Source organism: Zonotrichia albicollis, chromosome 2, assembly GCF_047830755.1.
Source record: "Zonotrichia albicollis isolate bZonAlb1 chromosome 2, bZonAlb1.hap1, whole genome shotgun sequence".
Classification (NCBI taxonomy): Eukaryota; Metazoa; Chordata; class Aves; order Passeriformes; family Passerellidae; genus Zonotrichia; species Zonotrichia albicollis.
Genome location: NC_133820.1, coordinates 38,356,635 through 38,373,270, shown reverse-complemented (window position 1 = coordinate 38,373,270; position 16,636 = coordinate 38,356,635). Strand labels below are relative to the sequence as shown.

Genomic DNA, 16,636 nt, shown 5'->3' with positions numbered 1-16,636 from the left:
CTTTGCTCACTCCCAAGCCACCGTCTTTCTCTGGGAAATGACTCCTGTGCACCACTCTCTGTAGTTTTGGCAGTCTTGCTCTGGAGACTGCCTCGCTAAATATTGCTGTGGTTTCCTCTCGCTGGTTGGCAAAGAAGAAAATGTAACGTGACCTTGGGCTGTAAGGGCACGTTTGACCTGAGGTGCTGTTACAGGGGGAAACCCTAGGATCTGATCCTGCATGTGGAGCACTTTGTGGATGATGAGCTAACTGTTTGTTCCACCTCCCCTCCAGAACTGTCAAGTAACCCATCTCTGGCTTCGGTCCTCATCCCTGCTCATGCCCGGAACCAAGCAGCTGCTTCAACCCCTACAAATGCTACAGCAGCCTCAGGTGAGAACATGCAACTGCCTGTCTCCCTCCCTCCTCATCCTCCCTCCCGCTGCCCAGGTGTCTTCCCTCTGCCCAGGCCCACGAGCCACCTCAGCCCACAGAGTGAACTGGGAGGAAGGGATTGGTTTTGTATCACCTGAACCTTGGTCTTGGTAGGTGGTCATTTGTCACATGCTTGCTGTGGTCACCAGCCTAAATCTCAACCCAAGCCACTCAGACTTGCATTTTGTTGCGTAATTTGTTGGTCCTTCTCACGATTGGTTTGCACCTAATTTCTGTGCTCTGAGCCATCCTGAAATTAACTCTGAGTTGGTGAATGAGTTGTGATGCCTAGAAAGAAAAGAAGCAGCTAGCTCAGAGCATGTGGCCTCCATGTAGTGTGGATGAAGAGAATTTTTCCCTAAGGGCATTGGCATCTGAAAGTCTAGTTAGGGAGTTCAGTCAGCGTGCTCACTGCCTCATCTTTGTAGTTGCAGTTGCTTCCTACTGAGTTTGCTTGTGTCATCTTCAGGCACAAGGCAGATATTTTTGGGTTTTGGCCAGCATGGAGTGAATTTTTTGTTTGCCTCCTGCTCTCTCTGGTTTCTGTCAGAAACCTTTTAAAAGCTCGCTGTTGGCCTTTAGCCACTCCATATTGTATTCTGTTTCCAGTGAAAGTTTTAACACTGGTAATACCAGTTGGGAGACTCCCAAAGAAACTCCCAGGTGCTGCAGGATGTGGCAGAGGTGATTCAGTACATGGCATTCTTCCTCTGAGTCAGCCCTGATTCAGCACACCAGAGGCTTTCTTGGGCCTTGGGCAACCAAAGGCAGGCAGCAAAACAGGTGTGCTTGCACATGTCCTGCCTGCACATCAGCCCCAGCCCACAAGGGCTGTCAGCCCTTTTGCAGTGCAGGACACTTCCTTAGCATAGGATAGCTGATGAGGAGAAGGCCTGCTTCAAAAGCTGCTCTTGAAATGTGCAGGAAAGCATTTGCTGATTGATGTGCTGGACAGTTACCTGATATTAGATGCACTTGGTCCAGCCAGTGCTGTACACAGAGAATTTTCATACTCTGGGACAGATGCAGCCAGGTTTGAAAGATGAGATTTCTCTCTGAAATTGCAGTAGCAGTAGATTAAAGGCACAACTTGTACCATTTATGTACTCTGGATTTAGGAGAAAGCAAAACTGCTATTTTCAAATTTACTGTTTGTTTCATACATTTGGCAGTGTTTTGCAAATAGTCATGTTCTCTGTTTGCCTCTTATGTGCATCTGTTGCTCAACAAGTGAGAAAACAGAAAAAAGTAGTAAAAGTGATTTAAAAGTATAAAATATAAATGTGGAAAATTATTTTAAGCCTTTCTGAAAAATACTGTTTCACCTAATATCCCTTTCATGCCTTTTAAGGAGTTGTCTCCACCAAGACCCAAGTCTTGAGGAATTAATGGGGTTAAGAAATCTGTTTTCATTCAGCTTTCACTCAGCCCTTTTCAAGGGCTTGTATAGGGAGAAAATGCATTAGTCCAAGTCATAAATGGGAAGTATTAAAAAACCCACAAAGCAAAAAAACCCCAACCCATCCCATATTATTGATGTCAACATTTTTAAAGCTTCTGTTTGCAAGCACTGCCCTGAGTTGGGATATGTCCTCCTATTTGTGGTTCAAAACCAAAAATAATATCCTTGCTGATTGGAAAGAAATTGTGAAATTAGGTTTAGTATTGCACAGCTCTGGCTTTCTACAGTTGGTTGTTTCTTACTGACATGGGTTTCTCACAGCAGGTGGTGGGAATGTCATCAGAGTTATGATGTTTAGGATTAGGTCCTGTTGAGGTTCTTTTAATCTGTTTTGCTTTGCATGCTGATGCCACACTTACAAAGAGATTTTCATGCAAGGAGTCCCCTCTTTCTCTATACCCCCTGCACCTCCCAGAGCAGTAAATGTTAAGTTCCTCAGTAACTGCTAAAGCAGTGTGGGAACAAGTCTCCCACCTAACCCAGAGCATCCTGATAGGCCAGGAAACTTCTCTGCAAAATGTTTGTGTGAATAAGCAGTACAGGTTCAGAAACTGCTTTTCTGAGTGACAATGATGCAGCAAAATGTAGCTCTCAAAGCAATAAAGGGAAGAGCAAATATATCTGTAATTCACATTACTAGTGCATAACGTGTGCCTCTCTCTGGCAAGCACTGTTAAAAAGCCACATTTGTTGTCAATTGCCTCTTCTCTTGAGGCAAAGCTGTACTTGCTCTAGTAATGGAACTGGCTTTGCAGTGGGATTGTGTAGCCTTGCTGCTCTGGCATTAGTAGATTCTCCTAAACATTTATGAGGAGCACTGTGACATAGTGGCATGTCTAAAGCAAAGTGCAGGGAAAAAAAAGATGAGATTTATTGGCCCCTGCCTGAAAGCTATGTGCTAGCTTTCTGTGAATTATGCTGGCCATGGATGAAAAATGCCAGTGCAGTCGTATTCCCAGGGATGGCTAGAGGAGGAAGAGGATGCTCTCATAACTGTGCAGCCACAGCATCTGAGAGGGAAGCTGCAGACCAAGCTGAATGCAATGCATATCTGCTTGTGTGACTCTTTTTCTTCTGGATCAGCCAGCAGTAGTAGCTACCTCTCTTTAGTCAGCATTAAGATGAGAAGAGCATAATTGCCATCTGCAGGGAAGTTGTGCCAGCAGGGATTCTGGGGTCATCGTCTTAGGCATCCCGCTGTGTTGATCCCATGTAATCCCAAATGCAATGGTGTGACTGAACTTTCAGCAACAAAACAGATTAGAGCTGGTGTTACCTGCCAGTGTCTCGTAGTTGAAAAACACCACAGTGCTCCATGAAATAAGATTTAGTCCATTTGTGGTATTCACATTGAAGGAATTTTGAAAAACTTGAATTCCTTAACCAGAAGATGGGCAAGCAATTCTCTGAGATCTACAAGCTCAGAACAGGATGAATCCATTACAAAAGAAGTAAAACTTGCACATTTTACCAGGTTTGCTCAGAGTCTGGACTTCTGCATCCATAGTCAGGCACAGTATGAAAACCAGGCTATCCTCCTCCTTCCACTTGTCTCTTCAGCTGTCCTGTGAGGATTCCCAGGCTGGTGGTGGCTTTGTTTCTGTATCTTTGCAGATGAGCAGCACAGGCTGTCAGCATCACAAATGCACCCAGCTAATGCTGTCAGCAGTGCTAATGGGCTTTCTCAGTCTGAGCTGGCGTCTCTGTCACTCTCTGAACTGTAGCCCTGTCTTTCCCTTTCAGGAGGTTTTTAAGGAGTGTCACATACCTTCCAAGAAAGATGAGGCACTCCTTAGAGGGAAAAACTGAATTGGAAGAAGTTCTCTATAATGATGAGAAAAGCTTTTGCCCTCTGTTTGAAAGAACTTTTGGAAGCAGCTAGCACTTACTGACATTCTTTGCCTGCACAGGCAGAGGGGTCAGGCAGTGCTCCAGGACAAAGAGGCTGCCCTGGCCTTGAGCTGGGCACTCGTCTGTCCTGTGCCACAAAGCTGCGTGCCAGCTCCTAGCTGTGCTCCCCAGCAGGGCTTTGCTGTCCTCTGTCAGCATTGCTGAGAGCCTAGATTTCCTTCTCTTAGGCCCAAATACAGATTTTTCATGATGAGAAAGGAATGTCCAGAGAACCTCATACTCCACCCAGTTGTGCCCTTTTTCTTGTGCCTCAGCAAAGCAATGCTGGAGTAAGCCCCCTTTGTTCCTCATGTCCTGTTGAAGCAGAGTCAACAAATGAGCTGAAATGTTAAAATACTGCATTTTCTTGCAGGCAAGGAGCCAGGGCAGCCTTAAGCTCGCTCTGCATTCTGTCTCAGCCTGGGGGGATTTCTGTATATATGTATATATTGTTGTAAGAAGCCCCAAGAAAATCTTCTTGGCCTGCATCACCTGATTTATTTTAACATGTGGCATATATATTTCTCAGGAACTCCCCTGTTACAGCGATGACAGAAAAGGAGCATATGTTACATGAAATACCTCCATCCTCTCCTCTTTTTTTTTTTTTTTATCTCTATGTAGTAGCAATGTAATGATAACAATTTCAGCCTCTACTGTCTTCAGGAAATTGAGATCAAGAGACATGTTTCATTTCAGTAAATGAAATACGAGCACTTTTTGTAGACATACAGAGAAATCCTCTGCCAACACTCCAGACTCCAGCTGGACTGCTCGCATCAGGCACTGCCAGCAGATGTTGCATTACCTGCAGTTTATCCATACTTGAAAATTAATCTAGAACAGGCATAGTGAGAGTTTAAAGTGTGGAAACTATTATCTGGCTAGCTGGGTCACTTCTGTTTTCTGTGGTCATTTTTGGTCTGCATGCATGTGGGATTTGGGAATTGCTCCTTCAGAGGAATTCTCCACGTAGGAGGGCATCTCTCTCCTGCAAGACCAGCTTCCCACATAACACTGCTACTGTCGGGATGCTGCCTTGGTGCTTTAACTGCATGAGCTTGCTTTTTGTCATGGTGGTCATTCTTTTGTAAAGGAGGGGATGCAATTAATTTGGGGTGAGATGAAAGGGAATCAGAAACTCCCAGGACAGTCATCTGGCATCCTCTGCCCACAGGACGATTTGTCTTTCTTCCCACACATTCCTTGCAGCATTTCCTTTTCAAATAGGCATCACCCTCTCTTCCCACTTGTCAGTTGTGTTTCTGGATGCTGCTGATTGTTTGATTTCCTATTTTTGTCGCTGTTGTCGATGTTACTTAAATTTGTTACTCAGCAAGTGCTGCCCATTTCTGGCTGGCCTGTTGGCAGACTGGAGGGGAAGGAATGCTATCCAGAGGGACCTTGGAAGGCTTGGGGTGGTGGGGGGGGGGGGCTGTGTGAAACTCCAGAGTTCAACAGGACCAAGACCTACCCCAGGCACAAACACAGGCCAGGCAAGGAATGGATTGAGAGCAGCTGTGAGGAGGAGGATTTGGAGGTGTTGGTTGATGAGGGGTTGGACATGAGTTGACAACATGCACTTCTAGCCCAGAAAGCCAGATGTATCCCAGGCTGCATCAAAAGCAGCTTGGGCAGCAGGTCAGGAGAGGTGATTCTGCCCCTCAGCTCTGGTCTGTGACACCCACCTGAAGGGCTGTGCCCGGCTCTCTGGCCACCAGCATATGGATGGGAACCTGCTGGAGCAAGTCCAGAGGAAGGTGATGAGATCATCAGGGCCTGGAGCACCTTTCTCTTGAGAGAGTTGTGACTGTTCAGCCCAGAGAAGAGAAGGCTCTGGGAAAACCATATAGCAAACTTCCAGGACCTAAAGGGGGCCTGCAAGAGAGCCAAAAAAGGTCTTTTACCAAGGGCATGAGGTGTTAGGACAAGGGGAAATGGGTTCACACTGAAACAGAGTAGGTTTAGATTAGGAAGAAATTTTTTAATGTGAGACTGGTGAGGCACTGGCACAGGTTGCTCAGAAAAGCTATGGCTGCCCCTGGAACTGTTCAAGGCCAGGATGCTTGGGACTTTGGGAAACATGCTCTAGTGGGAGGTGTCCCTGGCCTCCACCGGGAAGTTGGAACTGGGTGTTCTTTAAGGTCCTTCCAACCCAAAAGAGTCCATGTTCAGTTCCTTGCCTTTGTTCGTGGCTGTGGTCAGGTAAGTGTGGCTGAAGAGGGGGGGGTTTTGCTCACAGGTGGCTGCAGAGCATTGCCCAGCTCGTCTGTGATGGAGGAATGTTACTGCACACCCAGCACCCACCGGTGTGTTTTGTCATGCCTGGTATTCCTGCTGGACACAGCCCTTCAGGCTGAGGTCACCCAATCTGTTCTTTCTTTTTAGAAACCCTTTCCATATGTCTTTTCAAATACATGGTTTGCCCAGTCTGCCCTCTTCTGTACCAAGATAATAAGTCTTTCTGATGTTCTTTGCTGCTGCAGTATCAATAGCTTTGCAGTTAATCTTAGTCTCTTGAAGAAAACCTCATTCAATACCTCTTTCCCATCCTGTATTTTACATGTTTAGGTGTTCACCCACTTATCTATAAGTATCTTACAGTCTTTCTGACTTGGCTAATTAGATACTATATAGAATGGTTCCAAGTGAAATTGGTGCATTTTTTCCCCTACCTATTCTTCTAATACTAAGAATATATTTTTTAGAGGAAATACCTGATGCATGCAGCCTATGGAAACACAGTCACAATTAATTTCTTTTTGGTATTTCTTTGCAAGCCCTGCATTTTCTTGAAATGCGCTTTGACACGTGCCCTTGATCCTGTGACCTGTCTCTCTGTGAAGCACTGTCCCTCCCTGAGAAGGTGTTGGAGGCATTTACTGCAGAGATCCAATCCTCTAACATATCATGTGCTTGCATAAACCTCATTACTGGCTTCAGGCCTTGATGTTAATCTGCTTCAGCAGTTCAGAGGGTGGCAGATCCAACTTGGGTTGAGCAACAGCAGCAGACTTGAAAGACTTTCTCAGGCAACAAGTGCATGAATTGCACATTGGCACACCAGCTGTTTGTGCCAGGAGGGCAGGCTTGTCACATTCCTCATCTGCGCTCATTCACACAACTAGACTTATTATACATTCACATATACATTATACATTCACACAAGCAGACTTATTATAAGAAGGACTAACTAACGATGTGAAACTTTCACATTCACCAATGTGAAACCTCATAGTGACCACAGACACTGGTGTTGGCTTTAGCAATGCTAGTGTGCCTTATCCTGCAGCTGTGGGATATAACACAGGTGGCTCTGCACTGCACAGCCAGTGTTACAAACTGCAGAACTGGCTGGAGCCCAGCCTGCAGCCCTCAGCACTCCAGGTTCCTTTTTCCCTGCTTAAAGACCATCTTCCATCTTTCCCCAGATTGCATTGTTCCATCTGCATGTTCTGAAGTCAGGGCAGTCATCCTAAGCAAACCCCACCTTGGTGGGAGCTGTGGGTTTCCTCTTGTGCAGAATGTCATAGCTGTTGTTTCCAATGTGTCTCTGGTTTGGAGGTAATGCTGGTTGTTTTTTCTCTCTCTCCCCTTGTTGTCTGTTGTTTGCAGATGTTAACGCAGGAGAACGAGTTCAGACCAATAGTGTAGCTACAGCATCAGCCTCCAACTCCACCTGAACCAGTACCAAGCAGCCAGCTGCACAGGAAAAATCACCAGTAATTTGAGTCTTGCTCAGCAACACTGGTCACATTTGGAAAGAAAATTAAAAAGAGGAAAAAAAAATCCAACAAAACAACAAACCAACCAACCTGTTCATTTTAGTGTTCAATTTTTTATTATTATTATTGTTGTTCTTATTTAACCTTGTAAAATATCTATAAATACAAACCAGTTTCATTGTATTCTCACTCTGCAGGGTGTCCGGGGCAGGGGACTAGGTGGGGGGAGGAGGGAAAGCGGAGCAATACAACACACCAATGTCTCCCCTCGACAATCTCTTCATGTTGGAAGTTTGCTGTTGTGTACTTCAGAACCAGGACTCTTGCCTCATATCCCCCTCCCGCAACAGAAAGAAGGAAAAAAACGAAACAAACAAATCCCAAACCTCATTCTCTGCTGAAGTTCTTTTTTTTTACCCTCTTTTTTTATTTTCTTTTTAAGTGGAGTTTCGGACTTTGATGTAGTGCACAGCTTGAATTTGGTCGGGAGCTTAGCAGGGGTCATTCAACAGAGCTCAGCGTTTCTTGTCAGCAAATCCATATCCCAGGTTTTCTGAAGAACTGCCCTGGCTCGGCACGGGGAGCGGGCGACGTGGTAGGAAAATAGGTTGCCATGGGGTGGGGGGGAGGGTTTGCCATGTGTCTAAGGCTTGAACCGCTAGCGGAAGCCTTTCATTTAAAAATCAGTGCTAGTGATGAGGAAATCTGCAGCTTCATGTGGGAAAGTCTTGCCCAAGTGGGTGATATATAATATAATACACACACATGCACGGAGGGCAGCGGCCAGCTCTGCCGAGGCATCCCCTCTGCCCAGCCGGAGCTCTGCTTTCCGTGCCTTGGGCTGGCTCCCAGCTTCAGCAGAGAAAAGCGGATGAACAAAATCCTTGGCAGGGGCAGGGGCCCAGCTGGTGGATGGATGTTAAGGGACTTTTTGGGAAGTGGCCACTGTGAAAGTGTGTTTGGTTGGGTTTTTTCTCTCCCCACCCCTCTTTGGCTCTTGATTTGAACATGCTTCCCTTTCCTAAGGTGTATACAGGAAAAGGACACCAGGGTTTATAATGTGAACTGTAACAGGCTACTGGTTTATTTTGTAATACTTTTTTTTTTAACTGCAGTTTTAACTTGCAGGATGCCACATTCTCCGATAGTTCTGATTTTAAATCCACAGGTAGAATCTGTATTTAATTTTCATCTTTTTTAACCTCTTGCTTTTTCTTTTTTTTTTTTTTTTTGATCTATTTATTGATGCGTGTTGCCACGTCGCCATTGTTTTTACATTGGTAGAATATTAAAATACACATCCGAATGCTCTTGATGGTAATTTGTACCTGCTGACTTGTAGGAAAGCTGGCTCTATATGAGTGTGTGTGTATATATATTATATAAATATATACATGTATACATAGATACAATACTGCTTTTTTTATTTTGTCGACGATCTCGAATCAGTCTGACTGAAGTGTGAGGTGAATGCTTGTTCTAGTCCATCAGTTCAGGGTCCAGGTTTCCTCCCTGCGACGGCGTGCGGTGCGAGCATCCACGTCTCTCTTCCTGAAGTCAAAGCAATATTCCTTGCGAAAGGGTCAGGTGAGCGGCCGGACGCAGCCCCGGCGCGGAATCGAGACTTTGGGAGACCTGATCTTGTGCTAGGCTTGCGGTGGGTGTCCGCTCCAGCCTTATCCTTCTTCAGAGAAACTGTAGTCGCCTTTGGTGCTTACCGAGCTGTCCCTCGAGCTGCGGATCTCTAAGGCAAGCAGTTGCTTTTCGGGAGCACGCAGAACCTCGCGTGGCCCGGGGGGAACCGGCAGTAGCAGCTTTGGAAGCTCGGCCGCCGCAGGGGTGGCAGGGGCTTGGTCACGAGCTCGGTGTGTTTCTTCTTGTACCTTTTATGCTGTTGACGTGGGATTTTTTGGAAACTGTCTCTTAGCAGCCCCGAAACTGTTAAAAGCTCTGCCCTCTCCCTCCTGCCTGGCACGCAGTGGGTTTGGGGACGCAGGAGCTGATTGAAGAGGTGAGTGACCACCTACGGTGAAACCGATAAACCCTCAAGTTATACCCCTTGGCGGTTTGCTGTTGGGCACACACACACACACACAAAAAAAAGGTTTTAAAGCTTTTTTGCATTCTGGCTGGCTGCAAAGGAAAGCACACCCACGTTGAGAAACAAGGCTTTCCAAATCCCTACCTGCAACTTAATAGATAAGGGCTGAAGAGCGTCTTAACGCGTGCGCTCGGCTAGTCAGTGTCCTGAAAGGTAAGTGAAGGGGCTTGGTTGACCCAGTGATCCAAATTCATGCAGGAGACTCAAAAAGTAGGACAGTGGCAGGGTATGGATCTGCTGTAAAGACAAGACTGCTGAAGCATTGGCCACAGGCGCTGTTATTTGGAGGCAGTAAATTACAGAGTCTTTAAAAAAAAAGTAATAAAAATATATCAAAGAAAAATGCTGCTTGTGCCAGGACATGTGGCTTTTCTTTTTCATTTTTTTGTTAAAGACTGGTGGAGGGGAGTCAGAGCGTTTCTCTCTGGTTTTGTGGCTGTGCCGGCGTCTGTGTGTGTCTCGTGTGTGTGTTAGGCTGGGGGGAGGGTCAGGGGTGCCCCTCTGGTTTTATTTCTGTTTTCAAGGATCATAGCAGGATCACACACTCTTTTATACAAGTTAGATCCAGGTCTTTGAACAACCTTTTTTTGTAAATAAGAAAAAAAAAAAGAAAAAAAACCACAGAAAAATAACAACAAAAAACAAAGCTCCTCACCAAATTCAAGCTTGTACATTATTATTTTGGTTGTTTTTGAATTTTGAGTTTTATTGTTTTGTATGTAAATATGTGGACCCAGGAACTGTTATTAATGAGCAAAAAGTTACCGTTCAGGGCAGTGATTCTGTTTAATAATCAGACAAAATGTAGACGAGCTTTTTAAAGCCATATAGTTTTAACTCTGTACAGTAGGTACCGGCCTGTATTATTGTAACAATAACTCTAGCGATGTATAGTGTATCTATATAGTTTGGAGTGCCTTCGCTTCCATGATTTTTTGAATTTTATTTCCCTTTTATTTTTTTCTCCTCCTTCTTTATTAACAATGTCTCCCACCCCAAACCCACATCTTTGCTCCCCCCTCCCCACCCCACTTTCTAACTCTTTGAGTGCTGTAAGGTTTTGGTGGTACCCTGATCGGTAGCGGAACGAAAAGAAACAGTCTCCATTGTCATTCTCTTCATTGGAGCCGTGGCTCTGTTCTGGGAGTCTCCAAGGTGCCCACCCTGCCCTCCTCCTCCCGCTACAGCAGCTGCTTTCATTTGGACCCTTGCCCTAGCAGCCCATGTAGATTTTGCTTGTCTCGCCCCTCAAGCCTGCACCCAGGAGCATCTGGGCAGCAGCAGCAGCTTCCAGGAGGCTCAGCCTTCCCACCCTCCCTGCGGCCGTGCCGGGGGCAGCGGCGAGCGGAAAGGGCCCCCAGGGAGGGAAATCCCCACATCCCGCAGGGCTGCTGCGCTCGGAGCCATTTGGCGTTTGGGCATCGCTGTAGGAGACTGCTGCGGTGGTTCTTTCTGCCGGGAGGACTTTCTGTTCCCTTTCTTCTCCCTGTTTTTCCCCCACATCCTTCCCCAAGTCACTTTTGTTTTCTTGAGATAAGTTTAACATGACTCTTGATTTCTTGTGCCCAGCACGAAGGCCTTGTTTCTAAAACTAGTTTGCTTGTGTTTTACTACCTTGTTAGTATTCCACATAAGATTGTCTTGAATGGGAAAACACGTAACTCTTTACCAAACCAAAGGTTGCTGTTTTATTTCGAAGCATCTCGTGTTCATTCCAGTGAAGCAGAGGCTGCACTTTCTTTCTGGTGACACGAAGGTCAGTGATGCCAAGCTGTTGGCGACAGTCTGCTCAGAGCTGTCCCTCTCTTCTTTTACACTGTTTCGGGCTTCTTTTTTAACCCAGTGTGGTCTTGATGTGTCCTTTACGTCAGCCCTGCCGTAGTGGGTCCCTGAGCCGGGCTGGATCGCAGTCTGTCTCCCCTGATGGACGCTCCATCAAGACACTGGTGTTCTTTACTATTAAACTTATCTACCTTGCTAGGGAAAAAGAAAAAAAAATTACCTGAAAAAAGAAAATTGACTGGTAGAAGACCCCTGAACACTCTGTCCCCTTATTTCGAAGCCAAGCTTTACCTAAAATAATGGCAGGTGCCTGCGACTTGCAACCTAAAATTCCCCCCCCAGTTTTCAGTACTTGGAAAAGCAGAAGTCAAGCAGCCTGTCAGACTCGTACTCCTGTACTAGGAACCTCAGCCACCGCGGAGCAAAAGGAAAAGCCGATGAGGAAAAGCACAGTAGGGTATTCGGTCCGGGCTCTGCCTTCCGGAGACTGCCAGCGGGTACCCCTGGGGTGGCAGCTGATTTCCACGGGGCTCTCGGCCGGTTCTGGTCGTAGTTGGCTTCGTTTTGCAACACTGCAATAATGGCAAAACGACAGGAAAGGAAAACAGTACCTAAGGGGTTAGCTCGAGAAAAGTAGCTTCCTTGTGTTGGTCTTTCTCAATTTATTTTTAATATATATATATAAAATATATTTATATATATATAATTTGCTTGCCTGTAAAATTTGCGTTCATTAATGTGTTGCTGATGGATCACTTGGGCCTGTACACACCAATTAGCGTGACCACTTCCATCTTAAAAACAGAAATCTAAATATATATATATTAAGGACTGTGGGTTGTATACAAACTATTGCATACACTTGTGCAAATCTGTCTTGATTTAAAGGAAAAGCAAAACCTGTATAACATTATTACTACTTGAATGCCTCTGTGACTGATTTTTTTTTCATTTTAAATATAAACTTTTTTTGTGGAAAGTATGCTTAATGTTTTATTATTTCCCCCGCCCCATTCCCCTTGTAAATACGTTTTGTTCTGTGTGACTCGGTTCGGAAATAGTTAACTGGTACTGTAATTTGCATTAAATAAAAAGTAGGTTAGCCTGGAAATGAAATTTAAAAAATACCAAGTGTGTGGTCTTTATTTCAAAAAATTGCCCTGTTCTTCCCTCCTCCTCTCTCCCTTCTCTGACCCTTGTTCCTCACCCTCTTGCCTCTTTCCACTCTGCGAGAATAGGTGGACATGAATCTTTGTAATAATAAAGAAAAACCTCAAGAAATGAGCATGTTTTCTTAAATGAGCTGTGTTATTCCATGCTATTTTTAAAGAGATGCCAGCTTGTCTATGATACCGTTTGATTTGATGGAGAGAGGAACCCTGGAACATAAATATTTCAAATTGAAACCAACCAATCTTCCTTTACCGTCCACCTATAGATACAAACTTAAGAACCTGTGTAAACTGCTGGCTTTGAATCCTGCACTCATGGTTGTTTGGGTTGTTTTTTTAAATCATTGGATCCCATTAGTAATGTTATTTGGTGGTGATCTGTAAAGTTTGTCGAGACCACGTCCAGTGGACCGTTCCTCCAGCAAATCAGCACATAGCTATCTCTGAGTTGGGTTTCCGGTACTGGATAATGTATGTATTAAACATGACATGTCTATTAGCGCAAAAAGAAAAAAGAAAAAAAAATAAAAATCCTTTTTTGGGCTGGCTGACCTGGCCGAATCCATTCTGTCGCTATCCTAAAGGCTAGATGCGAGGTCATGTGACTGCTGCTTCAATAAAAACAAATTTATATTGCAAAGAGACTCCTCTTGCTTTGTTTGTGTGCCACGAGCCGCGGGTGTTCCCATGAAACCTCTGCTGGGCTCCGGGCCAGAGCCTCTACTCCAGAGGCCCTCCAGGACAGGTGAGAGCAGGGTGGGAAGGGGCCCTTGCTGGTCCACGCTGTGAGTGCTGAGTCAGGACGCCCTTGATTCTCTCCTGATTGCCAAATGTGTGTCTGGGAGCTGCTCTGGCCCCCCTGGGTGCTGGAGCTGGGCCCCTCGGAGCAGGTGCTGGCATTCCCTGGCTCCCTGAGCGGGATCGGGGTTTGGTTTGGGCAGGCACTGGGGTGACAGGGCCAGGCAGCCACCCACAGCCTGGCTGCTCCAGAAGCAGCACTGTGAGTAGAGGGTCCCTTCACTTACTCTGTCCCACAAGGTCACCAGGATTCTGGATGCATCCACCTTGTGCTGAGACCAGGACTGCTCTCCTCAGCCGGTCTCATGGTGGCCACTTGCACCTGCAAACACATTGCTGCCGAAATTACAGCGCCTCTCTGGGTGAGTTCATCTGTTTAAAGCTTGCCTCTGGTGAGAGCTCATCACAATCCCTGATGATTTGGGATGGTGGTCAGTCATCCTTGGGCACTTCTCTGGCTGGGCATGCACTGGGATCTCCTGCCTCTTCTGACCTTCCCTCACCTGGAATGCAAGCTGTGGGCTCTGTGTGTTGTCTTTGCATGGGAACTCTCAGCTGCGATCTCAGGTCTCACTTCTGAATGTCAGAGCCAAATGAACAGAACTCAAGCACCTCATAATTCTTGCTAAGCTGACTGGAAGGGGATCTTCAACTCCTTCATATCTGTGATGTTTCCAATTTGATCTCCTCTGCAGTTGTTTTGAACACCCTCCTTAAGCTGTAGTACCAAAAGCAGGCAGTGGTTCCCCACAGTGCTCTCCCCCATGTCAGTGAAGGCACTGGAGAGCTTCTGGTAGCTGCTGTCTGTCTGTCTGTCTCCTTACCTGAGGATTGCATTCACTCTCCTGCACGGAGGCTGCAGCTCTCCAGTTTATCCAGCTTGCCCTCCCATTGTAACTCCTGCAAGCATTGCCAGTGGGACTGTTGCAGTTTCATATTGTGTTTATATTCCAACCACCCTTCTAAAACACGTAACACCTTAGTATCAAGAGCCAGTCCTTGCACAACCTTCCAGGGAACATCATTCTGTCACTCTGTGGGAAAACACTTTTTGAGACCCATCTGCGAACCAGGGTCAAATCCACTTAGCTGTCGGTCACCAACGCTTTGGGATGATTTAAAATGCTAATCCAAGAGAAAAGCAGCACCGAGCTGAATGCACTACCAGAGTCTGCTCCAGGATGTGCTTTGTCTTTATCGAGCGAGCTGCCAGCCATCTGCGTTGGAATTAAAAGTCAGTGTCAAGGCTACTGGCACCTTTTGTTATCTGGAAGGTGGCAGCTTTTGGGCTGCTGGTGGGAAGGTCCAAGTGGCTTTCTGTGTGAGAAGAAGAGCCACAAAGAAGGAGGAGGAGGAGGAGGGAAGCGAGCCACAGAGGGGAGAGAAGAGCACTGCAGTTTGTCTGAGGCACCACGGCCAGTTGCTTGGAGACGGCGAGCCCAGCAGATGGTACCCAGCAACCTCAGCAGCCAGCCTGGAACCTCCTTCCCTCCCTGGGCTCGGGAAGGGCTTGGCCGGGCCCTGTCCTGTCGACCCTTGCTCGTCTTGAAGGGTGATGCTCCTGGCAAAGGACTGGCTTTGCTAAACCAGCTGAGCACAAAGGCTGCGAGACCCAACTGCTGCCAAATCCAAGCTCTGCTAGGAAAGGAAAGTGTGTAGTAGGTGTCAACACACCAGACACAGTAGGTGTCTGCCACAGGGCACGGCAGAAAAGCCAGGCTCTGTCTGGGTGTGAGTGTTGGACAGTGCGAGGCTTTGGAGCAGAGACAGACCCCCAAAACAAACTCCTGCTGGAGCTCATCTCAGGTGAGAGCACAGGTGAGTGCTCAGGGCTGCTGGGGAGAACTGGACCTTACAGCAAACACCTGCCTTTGGCCAGGGCAGAAATGCAGCCCTGGATCTTGCTGCACACCCAGCTAATCCCTGATGCCCTGGCAGATATTTCTTGGGGTATGCTATTGCTCCCTGAGTCTGCATGCAGTTGGGTAGTGTCCCATGCAGTCAGTAAAGTCTTCTCTTCCAGGAATTTTCTGCATCACCCCTCTCTGCTCACATACTCCAGAGGCAGGGCTGGATCCTCCAGGACAGCCTCCTCCCTTGTGGAAGCTTGTGAGTGGCTGCAGCAGGGTGTCTCTGACCAGGGGGCTGTGCCCCAGCCCAGGGCTGTCTGCAGAGCCCCCTCACTTGCTGCAGAGTGAGAAACTCTGGCTGAGAGCAAACAAGCCCTGTCCCCAGCAGAGCTGCCTGGCAGAGCACAGGCACCTGTCCCAGCAGAGGAGCCACAGGCCCCGTGTATGGCAGGCTCAGGGAACTGGGAATGAAATGGATTGAAAGGTTTGGGCTTTTTGGCTGGTATGTTTTTTTCCCTAAGCAAAGTTTCTAAAAACTGGTGGAAGGCAGGAGTTGGAGCAGGACTGTTCATTGTCCTGACCTCCCTGTGCTTTACCTCAGCTCCAAGCACTGAGCAGTCCCAGGGTCCAGCACCTGCTGCTGACAGAGGGACAGGGGTGTGGCAGGTCCTGGCAGAGGGACACGGGGGCTGCAGGAGCGAGGCAGGGTCAGGTGTGTGGTGGGAGCAGCATGGGAGCAAAGGGCATTCCCACCCCTCAGCAGATCCCATTATCACTCTCCACCACTTCCCAAGGGCAGGCTGCAGCCACATGGGGGTTGGTCTCTGCACCCAGGTAACAAGTGAGAGGACAAGAGGAAATGGCCTCAAGTTCCACCAGGAAAGGTTTACATTGGATATTAGGGAAAAAAAAAATTTCATGGAAAGGGTTGTCAAGCCCTGGAGCAGGCTGCCCAGGGAAGTGGTGAAGTCACCCACTGTCCCTGGAGATACTTAAAAGATGTGGCACTTGGGGACATGGTTTAGTGGTGGATTGGCAGTGCTGGGTCAATGGTTGGACTTGGTGACTTTAGAGATCCTCTACATCCTAAACAATTCTATGGTTGTTTCCTCTGGCATAACAGCAGCTGTGCCCTCCTCCTCCCTTTTCCAGCTCATTCCTGTGACCAAATCCTTTGCCAAGCCAGAGTGCTCAGGAAGAAGATGGTGCTTACTGGAAAAACCGAGGTGGTTTGAGAGTGTTTTTACTCAAGGAGATCATTGATGTTGTTTGGAATGCTACTGTAAGTTAGCAGTCTTGGGAAAAGGGACCACCCAGCAGGGGACCCTTTGGACCATCTCAGTTACACCTCTTTTAAGATTTTAGTTTCACAGCATCAGGCCTAGGAAGAGGTTGGTCAATGGAAGCTGTTTCTGCTGGAGACAACACACTTGGGGCCCAC

General features: G+C 47.0%; 1 protein-coding gene across 2 annotated transcripts in view; it reads left to right on the top strand.

Moving 5' to 3' along the window:
• The window catches only part of GSK3B (glycogen synthase kinase 3 beta), a 147,950-nt gene extending 136,318 nt beyond the window's left edge, over positions 1-11,632 (top strand). For both annotated transcript variants that reach the window (XM_074534780.1, XM_074534779.1), the window contains 2 exons: positions 275-373; positions 7,383-11,632. In XM_074534780.1, coding sequence (XP_074390881.1) covers positions 275-373; positions 7,383-7,450 — 167 coding nt within the window. In that variant the 3' untranslated portion in view covers positions 7,451-11,632. The remainder of the gene's footprint in view (positions 1-274; positions 374-7,382) is intronic.
• Positions 11,633-16,636: the final 5,004 nt, after the last annotated feature.